Source organism: Oryctolagus cuniculus, chromosome 13, assembly GCF_051225735.1.
Source record: "Oryctolagus cuniculus isolate XC-2025 breed Fujian yellow rabbit chromosome 13, ASM5122573v1, whole genome shotgun sequence".
In the NCBI taxonomy this organism is placed as follows: Eukaryota; Metazoa; Chordata; class Mammalia; order Lagomorpha; family Leporidae; genus Oryctolagus; species Oryctolagus cuniculus.
The window spans coordinates 57778758-57797737 of NC_142879.1; the positions used below are offsets into that span (position 1 = coordinate 57778758).

Here is an 18980-nt window from a genome sequence, read left to right on the forward strand (position 1 = left end):
AGTACTCGTTATAGCATTAAATCTCAATACACAGCACATTAAGGACAGAGATCCTACATGAGGAGTAAGTGCACAGTGACTCCTGTTGTTGACTTTACCAATTGACACTCCTGTCTATGAGATATTAAGATGGCTACGCCCACTCTTTTTTCATTTCTGTTGTCATGGTATATCTTTTTCCAGGCTTTCACTTTCAGTCTGTATCTTTGTTGGAAAGATGTGTTTCTTGTAAGCAGCAAATAGATGGGTTTTGTTCCTTAAGCCAGTCAGCCAATCAGTGTCTTTTAACTGGACAGTTCAGGCCATTAATGTTCAATGTGACTAATGGTATGTGGTAACTTTGCCCTGCCGTTTGCCAAAGATAAGTTCTAATATATGCTTTGAATTCCCTGTGATCTTTTGCTGTGAGGTTTCCTTCCTTTACCTTCTTTCATATTGATGACCGTGTTTCTGTGTTTCTGTGTGTAACACATCTTTAAGCATCTGTTGCAGGGCTGGATGAGTGGCGACAAATTCTTTCAATTTCTGTTTGCTATGAAAAGTCTTTATTTCACCTTCATTCACAAATGAGAGCTTTGCAGGATATAATATTCTGGGCTTGCAGTTTTTCTCTCTTAGTACCTGGGCTATATCTCGCCATTCCCTCCTAGCTTGTATGGTTTCTGATGAGAAGCCTGCTGTAAGTCTAATTGGAGATCCTCTGAGAGTAATCTGATGTTTCTCTCTTGCATATTTTAGGATCTTTTCTTTATGTTTCACTGTGGAGAGTTTAATTACAACGTGTCATGGTGAGGATCTCTTTTGGTCATGTTTATTAGGGGTTCTATGAGCTTCCTGTACTAGGATTTCTCTGTCCTCCAAACCTGGGAAATTTTCTGCTAATATCTCACTAAAAAGGCCTTCTAATCCTTTCTCCCTCTCCATGCCTTCAGGAACTCCTAGAACCCAAATGTTGGGTTTTTTAATAGTATCCTGAAGATTCCCAAAAATATGTTTTAGATTTCTAATTTCCTCTTCTTTTCTTTGGTCTGACTCTATCCTTTCCTGTTCTCTGTCTTCTAAGTCCGATATTCTCTCTTCTGCTTCACCCAATCTGTTTTTAAGGCTCTCTAGTGTGTTTTTCATTTGATCTATTGAATTCTTCACTTCATTATGATTTCTCGTCACTATCACAGTTTCCTGTTCTACTAGTTTCTGCATTTCATTTTGATTCTTCCTTAATATTTCATTTTCACGAGAGAGATTTTCTGTCTTGTCCATTAAGGATTTCTGTAGTTCAAGAATTTGTTTTTGAGAACTTCTTAATGTTCTTATCAATTTTTTGAGATCTGCTTCTTGCATTTCTTCTATCTCATCATCTTCATAATCTTGAATTGGGGTGTCTTTTTCATTTGGGGGCGTCATAGTGACTTCCTTGTTTTTATTACCTCGGTTTTTGCGTTTGTTATTTGGCATATTGGAGATATTTGGTTTTTCACTGTGGTGCTTTTTCTTGTTATACTATGACTCTAGATTAAGTGGACTGTCTGTTTTTGATGGAGCCTTAGAGGCTTGAGATGGGTGTGGCCTGAGAGCTCTGTTTGGTGTGCCAAAGGTGACACTCCCAGGTTAGGCATGGTAGATCTCTCTCTCTCTCTTTCTTTCTTTTTTTTTTTTTTTGATTCAAAAGGGAAATAATTCCACACAGCTGAACGAAGTTGGAGGTATTTAGCAGGCAAATGATATACCCACAGGAGCCAGAGATCGGAAGCTCTTTCCCAAGGACCCCACAGGGAATCTGTTCTGCCCTCTGAGTGGGCTCAAATTCTCTTTCAGTCTCCCAATGGGTTTCCAAAGTTACAGAATTGTAGCGTCTCTGGAGAGTACTCACGTGAATTCCGTGAGTTCTCTCCCCCACCGTCTCTTTTTTCACAGTCTCGGTTCAGTAGCACCACAGATTCACTAGGTCCTAATCTCCTGTTAATTCATCCCGCCCAGAGTCAGGTTTTTCTGCTAGGCTCAGGGCCGGTGCAGACCTGAGGTCGCTCTGCTTATGACGTATGTCCAAGATGGCGCCTGCTCTTTGTCTTGCTCGCCTTTGAGAGGTGAGCGGAAAGAGAGAAACCCGTGTCCGTATCGGTCACTTTTTTTTCTCTCTCTCTCTCTTCTAGTTAGCCTGGTGAACTTTTCCCCTCAGGGTCGTTCCCTCTAGTCTCCTCTTTCTGCTTGCCTGCCTGTGTCTCGGGCTATTGAGGTTCGGCTCACCTCGCGTTCCAGCGCTGGTGTTTGAGTCTGCCGCTGGTGTCCCGAACAGTGGGCTCCCAGGCTCTCCACGCAGGTCCGCTGTGAATCACTAGTTTCGGAAGAGTTTCTTCTGCTGTTTCTTCCCCTACTCTTCCTTGAACCTGCAGTATCTCCACTTTTATTAAACTGTCTCTCCCCGGACTATCAGTGTGCTTCCTTCCTATTCCACCATCTTGCCGCAGGTCCGGGATGAAGGTTTTTAAGATCGACAGCCGGCACAGCAGCTTACTAGGCTAATCCTCACCTAGCGGCACCGGCACACCGGGTTCTAGTCCGGGTCAGGGCACCGGATTCTGTCCCGGTTGCCCCTCTTCCAGGCCAGCTCTCTGCTGTGGCCAGGGAGTGCAGTGGAGGATGGCCCAAGTGCTTGGGCCCTGCACCCCATGGGAGACCAGGAGAAGCACCTGGCTCCTGCCTTCGGATCAGCGCGGTGCGCCGGCCACAGCGCGCCAGCCATGGCGGCCATTGGAGGGTGAACCAACAGCAAAAAGGAAGACCTTTCTCTCTGTCTCTCTCTCTCTCACTGTCCTCCACTCTACCTGTAAAAAAAAAAAAATCATTGACACCTGTGTCCAAATTGTCTTCTGAAGCTTTTAATTTATCAGTCATAGAAAATTTAACTGATTTTACTCATTGCCAGACATTCCTTGAAGTCCTGGGCAGAATGTGGTAGCCAACCAATAGAATCTGATAAAAGGGTGTTTATATTCCACCAGAAGACAGACCACAGACCAGCTTACATTCAAGGGCTGGGTTTTAAGAATGAGTAAGGTGGATAATGGCAAAATGAGAGAGAGGATGTGCTATTTTTTTGAAAGATTGCTTTTATTTCTTTAAAAGAGTTACAGATGGAGGGAGGGGAAGAGAGAGAGAGAGAGAAGAGACTTCCTTCCATTGGTTCACTCCTCAAATGGCTGCAACAGCTGGAGCTGAGCCTATATGAAGCCAGGAGCCAAGCACTTCCAGGTCTCCCATGTGGGTGACAGTGGGCACAAGCACTTGAGCTATCTTCTGCTTTCCCAGACCATTAGCAGGGAGCTGGATTGGAAGTGGAGCAGCCAGGACTTGAACCAGCACCCATATGGGATGCTGGTGCTGCAGGCTTTAAGCTGTGGCACCACAGCGCTGGACCCGGGGTTGTGCTGTTTTAGGAAGGGTGGTCAAGAATTTCTCTCGGTGGAACTAATGGCTGAGTGGAGGTCTGAATGAAATGAAGGAGGGCCGGCGCTGTGGCTCAATAGGCTAATCCTCCACCTAGCAGCGCCGGCACACTCGGTTCCAGTCCTGGTCGGGGTGCTGGATTCTGTCCTGGTTGCCCCTCTTCCAGGCCAGCTCTCTGCTGTGGCCAGGGAGTGCAGTGGAGGATGGCCCAAGTGCTTGGGCCCTGCACCCACATGGGAGACCAGGAGAAGCACCTGGCTCCTGCCTTTGGATCAACGCAGTGCGCTGGCTGCAGCGCGCTGGCCGCTGCGGCCATTGGAGGGTGAACCAATGGCAAAGGAAGACCTTTCCCTCTGTCTCTCTCTCTCTCTCTCTCTCTCTCTCTCTCTCTCTCTCTCTCACTTTCCACTCTGCCTATAAAAAAAAGAAAAGAAAAGAAATGAAGGAGGAGGTGAGTCCTCATCTGTCCTAAGGAATAGTGTTCCAGCACAACAACTTCCCCAGGGGGCTGGTGCCCTGGCTCACTTTGCTAATCCTCTGCCTGTGGTGCCGGCATCCCATATCGGGGCTGGGTTCTAGTCCCAGCTGCTGCTCTTTCAGTGCGGCTCTCTGCTGTGACCTGGGAAGGCAGTGGAGGATGGCCCAAATGCTTGGGCCCTGCTCCCGTTTGGGAGACCAGGAGGAAGCACCTGGCTCCTGGCTTTGGATCGGCGCAGTGTGCCAGCCGTGGCGGCCATTTGGGGGGTTGAACCAATTGAAGGAAGACCTTTCTCTCTCTCTCTCTCTCTCTCTCTCTCTCTCACTCTCACTCTCACTGTCTAACTCTGCCTGTCAAAAAAAAAAAAGATTAAAAAAAAGATAATCTATCACTTGAGAACTGAAGGGGATGATTTCCTAGGTATTTAGTTCCAGTTATGTACAGGCACACTTAACTTCTATAGGGAAAAAAAATCCTTATTTATCCTTACAGTATGTCCTGGGAGACCAAAGAATGTTGACTGGTGCCCTGAAGGAATGGAGCAGGTAGAAAGGCCTCTTTTCTCATTGTCACTGCCAATACCAGAGATCTTGTGATTAGTTTTGCTTTACAGTCAGAAACACCAAGAGGTACAGAAATCACATGACTATTGTCGGAACTGCACATTTATTTTTTTTTTTTTTTGAAATTTAGTTGTTGTAACTGAAGTATGGGTATGCATTTTGTTTTGCTTGGGCTCTAAGGGAAAATTATTGTTATATTTATTTACAAAGTTGTTAAAAAATGATGCCTAAATCCAACCAATTATATGCAACAGAGACCTTTTATGGCTCTCTAAGCTAGGAATATTTACTGTTTGGCCTTTTACAGAAAAAAAAATTGGTAGAGACTGGTACTTCACTTCCAGTTCCCACCATGATGTGAATTCATCGGAGTCACAGAATCGTACTGTTGTATTAGAGGAGAAACCCTACAAGTATTCACCAATGCTTTCTATGTGTGAGTACAGTTGCAAGCTAAATGCTGGCTGTCAGAGAGTTTATGATTTAGTGAGGGAGGTAGGCACTAAACATATGACTGCAAAGCACTTAATTAAAGTGGTTAATTTCATAAAGAAGCCATAAAGAGTTCCAGAAGGGTGTGGAAGAAGGTCACTGAAGACTTTTCAGGACAGGTGATTTTGATCTAAATTTAAAGAATGGATCTGCTAACTAGAGGGGCTGGAGGATGGGCAGCAGCAGGGCTGACAGTGAGGAGACGGTTGCTGTGAAAGGGACCCTAGAGATTTTTTTTTTAATTTAAGATATACAAGTTTCATATATTTCATGAAACAGATTTAAGAACATAGTGATACTTTCTTCCCTCCCACCCACGCTCCAACCCTCCTCTTCCCTCTCCCATTTCCACTCTTAATTTTTACGGAGATGTGCTTACAGTTTGCTTAAGGCAAGGGAGCTTCTAGTGTCAAAAATACTTTTGGGACCGGACCTGTCCTCTACCTCTGGCTAACGTGAGGACCAACTGGGGACTAAGAAAGTACTGCTTCCCAGGTCCTGTTCTCAGGTGATTCGAAGATAGGGCTGAGATGGAGAACCCTGGCGCAGGTAGACCCAGGTCCTCTGTCAGTGTCTTCCCAGTGTGTGTCTCTTGTCTCTTTTAGGGAAACAAGGAGAAGCTTGGGCCTACCTTAGACTGATGTTTCATAGGAATATCTGAGACAATTTTGTGTATCTTTCTTTCTCCTTCAGCGCAACTGTTTCCTGCACACCACCTCCCTTTCATTCTCAGGGCCTCCTTTTCTTCATTCCTGCCCCCCCCCCCCAGCACCGTGCCTGGCACCACGAATGTCAGCCACTGACATTTCCAGGCCCACATGGTGGCACTTGGGTTACTGACTGCTTCCTTAGAGAACCATCTGCAGGGTAACCAGAGCAGGAGGAAGATTGCCAATGGAATCCCTAAGGTGGGGGCTTCTTCATTCAGATGGGAGATGTGCAGCCCACGACTTGGCTCATTCCCTTTGGATGGAGGCTGAAGATATTTGGGGAATGGGCGAGTGAACCTGATCTGCCATTTCATGCATGGTGTCCGTGGACGCTGACTGCAGAGTGTTTCTGAGTTTGAGAGGCGCCTTACTGCCCAGGGCTGTAGCCTTGGAAATGATGTTGCTCACTGACTGTGTACCTGGTCTGTCTCCTCTGGGAGGCTTCTCAGCTGGGTGAACCGCCAGCCTCCCTCCTAATGAGTGTATTTCATCCGCAGGGAGGACTCTGTTGGAGAAGCTATTCAGCCAGCAGGAGAACGGGCCTCCAGAAGAAGCAGAGAAGTTTTGCTCACGGATCATTGCCATGGGTCTCCTACTTCCTTTCAGTGACTGCTTCAGGGAACCATGTAATCAGAATGCCCAATCGAGTTCAGCTCCGTTTGATGTAAGTAGAAGAATTCACTTCTGTCCGAGAACTGGATTGCAGTTGAAATAGGAGCTGTGATGTGCATTTGTGTGATCACCCTATAATTTGAAAAGAACATGGATACAAGTGTTCCACCCCTCTGCAGCTCCACAGCTCACGTTCCTTTATGACTAGAGTATTGTTTATTTGCCAAAACTCCTTGTATTAACGGATGGCGACACACCAATTTTCTAGCCTGCTTCCATCAGCAGTTATTTAAAGGTGCTTTTAAATCAGTATTTCTGACTATACTGGTCATGGGCATCCCTTCAGAAGCAGTTCCACAGGGCAAAGTATGTCTCCCAGTGGGCTGCAGGTTTCCATGGGCCCCAGGATGCTATTTCCATGCATTCCTCTCTCATTTATATACAGAATGTCAACATGAGCAGCACAGTCTGACCTCTCCCCCAGCTCCCATTCACTAAGAGAGTTCATAGTGCAGAACTGTAACTTGAAAGGCGTATTCAGCACAGCTGCATTGTCATGCCCAAACCAGAGTGTTGCTAATCTTTCTCAGGTATGTGGGACATGGGTGACATTGGTTGTGATGAATATGCATCTGAAACCCAGATGTGTAAGAATTCCCTATATGCAGTACTCGTAAGAAAATTGAAGGGCTGGTGGCTCACTTGTGTGGGGCTCAGAGTAGGTATGTATTAGAGAGTAACAGGTTCTCATTGCTGTGAGATCATGACATTTGTTCCTCTGTTGCCAACTGTTTTCCTCTGCTCTTATCCTCTTCCCTCTTCAATAGATACGCTGTGGTTCAAAGAGTGAAATAATAATGCATTCTGAAAACAATGAGAATGAATGCTGGCTGAGATCAGGATGTGGTAGTGAATAACTGAGTGCCTATATTTGGATTTTTTCCTTCCTCATCCTTATCCATTACATCCTTCTTCTCCCTTTAGTTTTAGACATATAAATGGCATGGTGTAGTCCGAAATCTTTTTGATACTTTGCATCTGAAAGAAAATTTTTTGGATTGTGCTGTGACTTGTGAAGAATTCCTTCTTCTGAGTTTTTAATTGAAAATTTTCCTGCTGAAATTAAAAATATGATAAGTTAGTAGCCATTGACAGCTAGGTAGATCTTTTCCTTCTATTAGAAGAATAGAATAATACTAATTTTTTTCTTCTCCTCTGTAAGAAGTCTGTGGTGTTGTAGAGTCAGAACCTCAGACTATGGTGAATTAAGGATTAGTGAGGTGTTTTCTGGAATTATACTAGGCAAACACTTGCTATATATAGCACTTGCTTTGTGATTAAGACTATCCCCTCATTATTTCATTTTTCTTTGTTATAATTCAGACATAAACCATCTTATTGGTCATTCACTTGGCATTGTAATAAACTGAGAACAGAGTCATACCACTCGTCTCTCACTCTTTCTGTCCTTCAGTCTACCACCAGATTGCCTCTTATCCTTCACCTCTTTTCAAGCTGGTGTTCGGGAGAATTAAGTTTTCCCAGTCCTGGTGTTTTGAAGGGCACAGCGTGAAAAGCAAACACAAATAAACAGAATCCCTCAAAATGAGGAATTTCTCTCTCTCTCTTCTTGTTGTGGTTGCTTGTTATTCTTGCTTTATTCATTGACTCTGTACTACTTCTTTATTCTCTCTACTCAACTGAATACAAAACAAGAAATTAGAGGGCTCTTGAAAGAAATGTTACTCTGTATTCTTAAACTGCTGTTCAGTTGTACAGTCATGCACTTACTGGATACATGGTCAGGGTTTTCGTCAACACCTAGAAGGGGTAATAATAAGAGGATTAGGGAGGACTAAGGTATCAGTGGAGGATGGGAAGAAATATGGTTGTCCATAGGGAGAGAACTGAGTCTCCCTGTTGGTTTCCAGAAGATAGCTATGGGGAGCATTTCTAAGCAACAATTCTCTTGAGAACTGTGTCCTTCAAGCCAGAGCACCCTGTGGGAATCAGCTCATCACTGGCACCCTTCCCACCCCTGACTTTTGCCTTTGTTCCCTTCCCTAAAAGCATCCTCTCCCCCTACTTTCTCTTCTCCCTGTTTACACTTGTGATTGGAGCAGTGTAGACGTGTGAGGATCTTCATGATGCATGTTACGAATGAGCCTACTTCACTGAACCCTTTGGATGTTAGCCTAACATTTTCTATATACATTGAGGGCTTAACCTTTTTCTTTATAATGTACTTTAGAAAATATGAAAGGACTTTATATTTTCTCTCACATTTTAACTCGATTAAGGTTTCAAGAACTTTAAAAGGTAAAGATAGCCTCGAGTGTTGAGGTTAACTCACCCACAAATATTTTCCAAATCCATTTTATAAGCCAGGAAATATTTTAGATTTTTGATATGTGTTAGTTAGCCAAATAAATAAGATTTCTGTTCTTCTGAAGTATAAATCATATTCATGGTGGGATGAGGCAGAAAAATAAATAAGCAAACAAGTAAAATAAAAGCACAGGAATATTAATTTTCATCAGATTCTTAGAGGGTCAATGCAGGAAATACACTTGAATAATGTAATAGAATGGATGAGGTGAGGTAAGATCCCTCTCTAAGGGCCTGTGAGGTGAGGTCTGAATGAAGGTCATTCCAGGCAGCTCCGGGGGGCAAGGACAGAGTTCATTGTAGGGACATAAGCATGATCTATACAAGACATTGCCTCAGGGCCTGTGGAGCTGAGGCTTAGTGGCACGAGGACAGGAAGGTCTCATGAACCAGAGTGGCCAGGATCTTGAAAGCCGTGGGAGTAATGAGATGGTTTTTATTCTAAAATGGGAGCGTGGGGGAGATTTTGAGCAGGGGAAGAGCATATTTTCCGTGTACATGGATCACTCAGCCTGGCATTCGGATAACAGAGGACAGCAGCTGAAGCAGTGACACCAGGAGGGCTGCTGCAGTAGCTGAGTGAGGGATGTGGCAGATGCTTGGCAGGGGGGATTATAGGGGGGTGGGTGGAGGAGTCAGTGGGTTGGGAAAGATCCTGGAGATAGAAGCTGGTGGGACCCTTGGTGGGTGATGCCTGGAACAAGGGAAAAAGAGGAAATCAGGGTGATTTCCTGGTATTTGGTTTGAAGTAGCTGGTGATCATGTCATTACTGAGATGGAAATGTTGTAAGGACAGACTGGTGCTCATAGATATAAACCTATATTAAATAAAACTATTTATTTTGAACATTAACATGTGGTATAATACCTGGAACACATTAGCTTTTGTCTTTTGCTGAGTGGAATGATGTTGACTGCGTTACCAAATCCAAATTAGGGCAATGAAACTTAAAATTATTGTAGCTATTAAAAGGACTGGTACCGGCTCTCATCAAACAGACATAAATATTGTTCTTCTTCTTAAGGGTCTAATGGCTTTGTCTCATTCTCTCTTTTTCATTTCCATTCTAATATGGGTAACCACAAACACAGCTTTACAGATTCTCTGTTAGTGTCTTCACAATCGCCTTTTGCCTTTGGTGTGTTTTTCTTTTTCCAGTCCTTAAGTTCTGTGTTCACTTGGTTGAAGAGCAGTCAGCTTGACAAGCAACAGGCCCTGTACCTCACCCCAGACCTCTCACTCTCCGACTCTGCCCCAGAGTGATTCTCCCTGCTTTGTTTAGCTCTGATGACTTGGGGTACTTTACATTCTCTGATGTTGTTTTCAACATTGCTATTCCTACTGTCTGTCACAGGTAAGGATTTTTAGCTCACTTATATTTCTTCCCATGTAGTTAACATGGATGTTTCTAGTTCTGCTTCGGTAATTCTTTGAACTTTAACAAATATGCTTATAATTTTGGCTGTTGTTCCATCAACTTCAGATGAGATTTCTTGCCATCCTATCCACCTTATAAAATTAGGCTTTTGATGCCTCTACCTCTGTCTGCATCCAGTCTGAGCCTTGTCTGCCTCTTCTACAGACACTTTTATCTTTAGGGTATACTTTGAAGATGGATGGTTTATCTTCATATGTATTCTGAAAGTTGGAAAACAAATGGAAATCATGTAAATACTGCAATGCAGAGACAGGTTCTGTGCTCTGATTTCATTTCCTTCCCAATATCTCCGTATCCCAATATCATAGCCCCCATGCCACTCAAACAAGGATGTCCCTCAGGTCAACTTCAGATAGACTATTTTTTTTAATATTTTTTTTTAATTTTTATTTTTTTAACAGGCAGAGTGGACAGTGAGAAAGAGAGACAGGGAGAAAGGTCTTCCTTTCCCATTGGTTCACCCTCCAATGGCCACCACTGCACTCCCTGGCCACAGCAGAGAGCTGACCTGGAAGAGGGGCAACCGGGACAGAATCCGGTGCCCTGAACGGGACTAGAACCCGGTGTGCCGGCGCCGCAAGGTGGAGGATGGACCAAGTCCTTTGTCCCTGCACCCCATGGGAGACCAGGAGAATTACCTGGCTCATGCCATCGAATCAGCACGGTGTGCCGGCCGCAGCGTGCTGGCCGCGGTGGCCATTGGAGGGTGAACCAACGGCAAAGGAAGACCTTTCTCTCTCTTTCTCACTGTCAACTCTGCCTTTGTCAAAAAAAAAAAGTCCTTTGGGAAACCAGGGTATGCAACATATGGTAATTGGTAGTCAGGAACCTAAAGACCGTATTTGGGAGAATAACAAGTGCAGTCTTGGAATGTTAACACAGAATCACCACACTGAAAAAGACATTTATGGGTGTTTGAGGAAATGCCACAGGGCAGTAGTTAATTGAGTGCGAAACTAGTGACAATCAGCACAAATGCCAAGAAAACTTGGTTTACTCAACTACTTCTAGTTATATCCACAACAGACAACATTGGATGCTTCTCTGTAGAGATGTTGTTGATGATTTTGATGATTTTGAATTGCCCTGAAAAACACTTTTTTTTTTTGACAGGCAGAGTTAGACAGTGAGAGAGAGACAGAGAGAAAGGTCTTCCTTCCGTTGGTTCACCCCCCAAATGGCCGCCACAGCCGGCGCGCTGTGCCGAACCGAAACCAGGAGCCAGGTGCTTCCTCCTGGTCTCCCGTGTGGGTGCAGGGACCCAACTATCCTCTACATCACTTCCAGGCCACAGCAGAGAGCTGGACTGGAAGAGGGACAGAATGTGGCACCCCAACCGGAACTAGAACCAGGGTGCCGAACTGCAGGTGGAGGATTAGCCAAGTGAGCCACAGCTCTGGCCCACCATGTAGTTTTCATTACCCTGTCTTTCATGCAATTCCTCTACAACAAAATAAGGGCAGGCATTCTTCCTGACTTATTGATGACAACATTGAAGCTCTGAAGAGTTAGGATGTTTTCCTAGGGTAGATCAATGCGTAAATTCTGGTTTTGTTTACTTCATATTTTTCTTTATATTATATGGTACCCATGGATTTAGATCTAACAGATAATGTGATATTTTGTTTTTTCTATATGATACCCACAAAGCACTCTTTTGATACCTTAGTAAACAAATGAAGAAAATGGTGTTACTAGATTAAGTCACTGCCCATATGAACAAGTCATATATTTTCTTTTTATGGGAGAAATGTGTTAATTCAATAGGCATTAAGTGACTTTTATGCAGTCATCCCTGTAATATCAAGAGCTAGTGGGGACTTGCAGGTCCTGTGTACATCCTTCTCATCCTGCAGGAATTTTCAGTGAACCTGAGGAAAGATGATAGGTACTCACCATTCTGGATAGCAGGCCTATTGAGTTGGCTTTCTGATTTGGGAGTGTTCCAGGTGAGGCGGAACATCAACTAGAGGTGGTTTTTTTTTTAAGGTTATTTATTCATTTGAAAGTCAGAGTTACAGAGAGAGATCTTCCATCCTCAGGTTCACTCCCCAAATGGCCGAAATGGCTGGATCTGGGCCTATCTGAAGTCAGGAGCCAGGAGCTTCTTTTGGGTAACCCATGTGGGTGCAGGGACCCAAGCCCTTGGGCTATCTTCTGCTTTCCCAGGCCATTAGCAGAGAGCTGGGTCAGACGTGGAGCAGCTGGGACTTGAAGCGGTGCCCATTTGGGATGATGGCTCTGCAGAAGGTGGCTTTCCCATTATGCCACAGTGCTGGCCTCCAACTAGATTTTTAATGATTGATGAGACTGTGAGTTGCAGAGAGTTTAGGTGAGGGATGGCGGACACTAGGAAGGTCATTTAAGTGGCGTGATGCTCCTCTGAGGAAACAGAGGTGAATTTGGGCAGGTGGGTGGGAAGAACATAGGGAAATTCAAATGATGCCAAGTCAAGGTGCAGAGCTGGGATTTGATCCTGTAGACACTGTGGACCCGTGAAGAACACTTATGCCTTGCTCATTTCTGCTGGCAGAGTCACGCCACAAACCAGAGGCTTACCGTCATGACACGAGAATGTGTTAGGACCCTGTGGTGTGGTTGAGAGACTGGAGAACCAACCCAGCGTTTATTTAGTTATTTTTTTCTGAGGTTTTATAGAGTGCTTCTAGTATACTTTATATTTTGGTGAATGGTGACATCACCAAAGTGACAGTTGATTCTCTTGACTGTTGGTGCAGCCTCTTTTGTGTGGAGACAGCTTGGAGGCTGAGAGATTGTTTTTAGGTTGATGGCTCTTTGTCATTGGTTGTGGGGCCAGGTTTGGAGACTGTCGAACACCGCAGCCCACTTTTTTGCCCCTACCTTCTCCTGGAGATCCTCGAGGCCCAAGCTTTGTATTAACCATGTTACGTGCATTGTATTTTACAAATGAGAAATCCAAATGTGGGAGTTTTTAAGGTAATTTGTTTCAGTTCACACAAATAGTGATGGCTGAGGTGCTACCTCAGGTGGAGACCCTGTTTGCCCTTCATGGTACTGTGGTGTTGTGGCTGCTTGATTCTGCTCTACTAGAAAATGTTAGGAGGCAATGACTGCGAAGATTTAAAATAGGTTTTTTGGGTAGATTTTCTGGTGTGTGGATTTAGTCAGTTACTAAATGTTACTAAAAAAGGTATTTTTGCCACTAACTGCAGGGTGAAAGATGTTAGAAAGGTAGCTGCATGTCAATGCTTTCTTAAACCACAGCCATGTCCATGTCACCTGTTAAATGACCTAAATCAAGTTAATCATGTATAACCTTTGAATAGGTTAACTTAACTATTCTCCAACAACTGGGAAATTCACTGTTTTTTAAAAAATATTAAGAGATTGTTTATGGCAGAATGCACACAGCATTTAACATCTTACGTTTTTTATTTTTTTTTATTTTTTGACAGGCAGAGTGGACAGTGAGAGAGAGAGACAAAGAGAAAGGTCTTCCTTTTGCCATTGGTTCACCGTCCAATGGCTGCCGTGGCTGGCACGCTGCGGCCGGCGCACCGCGCTGATCCGAAGGCAGGAACCAGGTGCTTCTCCTGGTCTCCCATGGGGTGCAGGGCCCAACTACTTGGGCCATCCTCCACTGCACTCCCTGGCCACAGCAGAGAGCTGGCCTGGAAGAGGGGCAACCAGGACAGAATCCGGCATCCCGACTGGGACTAGAACCCGATGTGCTGGCGCCACTAGGCGGAGGATTAGCCTGTTGAGCCACGGCACCAGCTTGATATTCTTCATTTTTAAGGATTGTTTGTTCATTTGAAAGGCTGAGTGACAAGGAGAAGAAGAGACTTCTTTCATTCACTACTTCACTCCCCAAATGTCCACAATGGCCAGGGCTGGGTCAGGCTGAAGCCAGTAGCCCAGATTTCCATTTGGACCTTGCTTGTGGGTGGCAGGGGCCCAATTATTTGGGCTGTTTTCTGCTGCTTTCACAGACACATTAGCAGAAAGCTGGATTAAACGCTGGCACTATGGCTTCTGGCTTCTGGCTTTGGCCTGGCCCAACCCTTGCCATTGTGGCCATTTGGTGAGTGAACCAGCAGATGGAAGAGCTCTTTGTCTTTCTTTTTGTAACTCTGACTTTCAAATAAATGAATAAATCTTAAAAAGCAAGCAAGCAACTGGCTTGACAGCGGAGCTGCTGGGACAGCACAAGTGGCTGCTTAGTCCGCTTTGTCACAACGCCAGCCCCAGCACTTACTACTTTTTTGTGGCAGCCATCCTAAAGGATGTGAAATGGTATGATGAATGATACTGAGTGCCTTTTCTTGTGCTTGTTGGTCATTTCTGTATCTTCTTTGGAACAACATCTGTTGAAGGTCTTTGCCCATTTTTGAACTGGGTATTTGTTTTTTTGTTGTTGACTTGTGTGGGCTCTTCAAAAATTCTAAATATTAAATTCTTATCAGATATGACTTATAAGTATTTTCTCCTACTGCATAGGTTACTTTTTCACTCTTTAGAGGATGTCCTTTAATGCACAGAAGTTCTTAATGTATCACTTTTTGCTTTTGTTGCCTGTGATCTTGTCATATTCAAGAAATCATTGCCAAATTCAGTGCCAGGAAGCTTTTCCTCTGTTCTGAGCATTTTATATTTTTAGGTCTTACATTTAGGTCTTTGATTCATTTTTTAAATTAATTTTTGTATACAGTGTAATGATTTACTGAGCTGTCATGAAAGAAAATCTCAAATGAAATTCCATCCAACACATAGACATTTTATGTTACGTGATCAATGTTAGTATGCATGGGATACCTATGAGGTCAGGGCATGTCTGGTTCACCACCTGAGTAGATGCTTGACTACAGCTTGCAAGTGAGATTCATGTAATGCAGCCATGAATGAGGCAGGATTCTGAGCCCCGTCATTGGCAACAGGCAAGGAGATGTCCTCCAAAACTACAGGCTGGATGAGCACCATCAGGGCACAATGGCCTTGACACCTTCCATTGCCTGAATCTTCAGCTATTCAAGTATGGGGTATTCTTTGACATTTTAGCCGATTCATTTATATCAAATTACTTCAGTTTCTCCAGTGAGATATCATATCTAACATTCATCAGGTTAGTAAAATAAACTACTAATTTCACTGATGAAAAGCTATTCCTGATGTTCAGTAAGCTAAATAGTGAAGCTTCAGTGTTGATCACATATGAGTAGCTGAAATGCTTAGCCACTTCTGAAATGTAGCCTTTTGTTGATAATACCCTAGCTCACCCCACAAACTGAATGTTTATTTATGGCCAAAATTGAAACTAACTGATCCATACATTTGTATAAAAAAGGAATTCTGTTTTATTTATTTGAAAGAGTTACAGAGAGAGATAGAGACATAGCGAGAGAGAGGGAGAGAGAGAAGGGGCTTCCATCTGCTGGTTCATTCCTCAAATGGCTGCAGTGGCTAGAGCTGAGCCAATCCAAAGTCAGGAACTAGGAGCTTCTTTGCGGGGGGCAAGGGGCGTGGGGAGAGCCCACGTGGGTGCAGGGCCCAAGCAATTGGACCATCTTCCACTGCTTTCCCAGGAACATTAGCAGGGAGCTGGATTGGAAGTAGAGCAGCCAAGACTCGAACTAGTACACATATGAGATGCCAGCACTGCAGGCAGGGCTTTAACCTGCTGTGCCACAGCACTGGCCCCAATCCATAAATTTTTATATTACTGTTATTGTAATAGCCCATGTTATACATTTTTAAATTAATTAAGCAAATTACAGAGACAGCAGCAATTTGCCATTGGTTAAATCATGCATTTTGCAGCTCAACCTGGTGATTATAGTATTTGTGTAGTGTGTGTGTTTGTATGTGTGTGTGTTTAGTTTTCATTTCACTTCTAGGATTCTCTTGTTCCCTTTGCTTTACTGATGTTGATCAAAAAGTGCTAGGGAGATGTACATGAATAGAAAAATGTCACAAAGACAATACGCAGCATAGATATCTTGAGTGTATGTACTGTAAAAAAGTTAAACATATTGTTATTCTGAAATACTAATGAGCAGTTTTCCTTGAGGCAGCTTCCTTTGAGAGATTTCTAGTTTATCTCTGGGTGCTAGGTGTAGTTCCGAGCCTTCTTCTCATTCTGTCCAGATTCTTAGTCGGCAGTTGGCAAGGCCTTTCTTTGCCAGAAGATCCTCATCCATTTTTTTTATTCTTGTGAGGTTCATTTACTTTGTCAAGATTTCTTTCCTAATTAGTTTCTAGTTTGGACCCAAGATAAATCAGTTGCCTGGGTCTTTTGTTGTTGAAGGCAAGGACGCTATTGCCGTCCCAATGTTTTATATATGTGTGTATGTCTATGGGACTTATATAGACATGATTTTGCAGTGTATCAGTCCAGGTTTATTTTGTGATTGAATTAATAGCATTTAACTATTTTCTGTTTTAAATATAGCAAGATCAACTTTACACCTGGGCTGCCGTTAGTCAACCCACACACTCGCTGGATTACACAGAAGGGCAGTTTCCCAGGAGAGTCCCGTCTGTGTGGCCATCATCAAAACCTCCTCATGAAGAGCACAGGTCGAAGAAGGCCGAAACAGGTAGGACGTGGGAACGGCGATGCTCTGAACTTGGGCAGCATAATGTATCTCTGCAGTACGCACTGGGTAGTGAGTGTGCACTTGTTTTCTAAGTGTTTTTTAGTGTAGAATTTGCAAATGACTTAAAATCACTGGAGGCTTGTTAAGTTGAAGATTCTTCTGCCACATATTCAAGGGAGCCAAGTTAGAGTGTTGGAGGACAAGATACTGAAATTCTCCAGTAATTACTCTGTACACTGAAGGGTTTTTTAATTCATGTTTAATTTTAATTTTAATTAATTGTTAACAGACTCAATATGATTTATACATACAAGTCTAAGAACATAGTGATATTTCCTTTCTTCCACCCTCCTTCATTCTACCTTTGTTTCTTTTTCTTTTTAGTTTTTGAGACAACATGTTTTAAATTTACATTACAGTAAAAGTCTTAATACTTCACCAAATAAGAAGTTTCACATGTGAAAAGCAGAAACGCCCTAGTTTAGGGGGAATATACACAATAGCTAGAAACAATAATTGATCGGATGTACATTGAAGTTTAAGAGCCACTTCCCTAAGGTATCCAGCTGGAGCCAGCCCTAGAGGTCAGAGGTTGACATTGCATTTGGGATGAGTTGGACCCAAAGAGGCATTTCTGACTACTGTCTTCAAAGAGAATGATGGTCACGCCGTCTCTTTTCTGTCAGTCTCTTCACTGACTGCTTTCTTTGTATTTTTCTTATTCCTTTTCTTTTGGAGATACCTGAGAGAGAAAAGATAGAGATATGTTTTATTAAATCTCAGTTTTATGTAGTTATTAATGGATTATGCAGTATTCAGATGTAAGTATTTTTTCTTTAAACTTTTGCTTTTGGTTCTTTTATCTCTTTGTTCCTTTTGTTGTCTTGAAGTATTTTGTGGTCTTGCCTGGGAAGATAGTGTGAGGTTAGCCTCAACTTCATTTGGAGGAATTTCAGTAGGATATTGATCCCTAAGCCCGATTTTAGGAAAATACCCTGTCACCAAAGTTGAGCATCATATCTGTGTAACAATGCTTTATGAAATTTTGTTGTTTTATCCTTTGTTCTTCATTTTGTGTTGTAAATTCCAACTTTCTCTGGATAGACTAGGACTATTGACTTCTGATGCATGAATGACAACTGAATAGAAGGGAAGAATGGCTATTTGTAATTTTCATCCTGACAGCATATTCCTAAGTGGTAGCATGGGTATTAGAGTTAAGAATTTTGATTTTTTTTTCCTCATTGGCTCACAAGAGAAAATACTCCTAAGAAAAGTAAACTGGATTGGTAGCAAGAGAGCTGAACCCAAGAGTGTGCAGCTTGGACTCTTTTTTTTTTTTTTTACCAGCTTTGTGATCTCAGACACATTTCCTACCACTGTACTCAGTTTCTTCATCTCAAAAATGATGATGAGAATAGCAGCCACTACACAGGGCTGTTTTGAGGATTATATGTGTTTGTGTGAACCACTAGAATACTGCACTACCTGGCTTAGTGTTTACTGTTATAATTATTATTGCAATTATTTCATGTTGTTGCATTCCTCATGAGTTCTCTTTAAAACTGTATAGTCTTGTTCTTGTCCCTTGTCTGATATTTTTGCTGATTCACTGCCCAGATGGCTGCAATGGCCAGGACTGAGCCAGGTTGAGGCCAGAAGCTTCATCAGGTCCCTTTGGGTGGTAAGGACCCAAACATTTGGGCCATCTTCTACTTTGCCAAGGTCATTAACAAGGAGCTGAATTGGAAGTGGAGTAGCCAGGACAAGAACTGGTGCCAATATGGGATGCCAGTGTTGCAGGTGGTGGCTTTACCCTCCATGCCACAAGGCTTTCCACCATCCCCCCAACCCCACACCACATGTCCAAAATTCTGCAATAAGGAACCCAGCTAGCTTCCTGCTTTTAACCCCATCTCTGGAGGGATGTGTTCAGGAAGTATTCCTCCTCTTTCCTCTTTTCACCAGTGTACTGAATGGGAACTTTGACCTCAAATGTCTCTTTTTTCAGTATCCAGTGGTTTTAAAATACTACTTAGTATTCCTTGAAATAATCAACAAATAAGAGATGAAATATAGGAAATGTTCCTTGTAGGACCCCCTTGTCACATTAAGGCTCAGCAGTTAATCAAGGGCCAAGATGGAGTCTCCTAAAGCAGTGATCTGCAGAGATGTGGGGACTCCAGCATGGTAGTACCAGAATGAATGAAAGTATTTTTAGTCTTGAAAGGAAAAATACGCAACTGAAAATACTGATCCCATTAGAAGAATTTATC

At 43.2% G+C, this 18980-nt stretch overlaps 2 protein-coding genes across 2 annotated transcripts in view; one reads left to right on the plus strand and one right to left on the minus strand.

The window, feature by feature from the left end:
• Positions 1-1993: 1993 nt before the first annotated feature.
• LOC149122611 (formin-2-like) overlaps positions 1994-18980 on the plus strand; it is a 42214-nt gene continuing 25227 nt past the window's right edge. The window contains exons 1-3 of the mRNA XM_089312298.1: positions 1994-2084; positions 6185-6351; positions 16557-16704. Of these exons, the coding sequence (XP_089168424.1) occupies positions 2033-2084; positions 6185-6351; positions 16557-16704 (367 nt within the window). The 5' untranslated portion in view covers positions 1994-2032. The remainder of the gene's footprint in view (positions 2085-6184; positions 6352-16556; positions 16705-18980) is intronic.
• The window catches only part of CHRM3 (cholinergic receptor muscarinic 3), a 613968-nt gene continuing 611945 nt past the window's right edge, over positions 16958-18980 (minus strand). Inside the window, exon 5 of the transcript XR_011381528.2 lies at positions 16958-17446. The gene's annotated coding sequence lies outside the window, so the exon portion shown is untranslated. The remainder of the gene's footprint in view (positions 17447-18980) is intronic.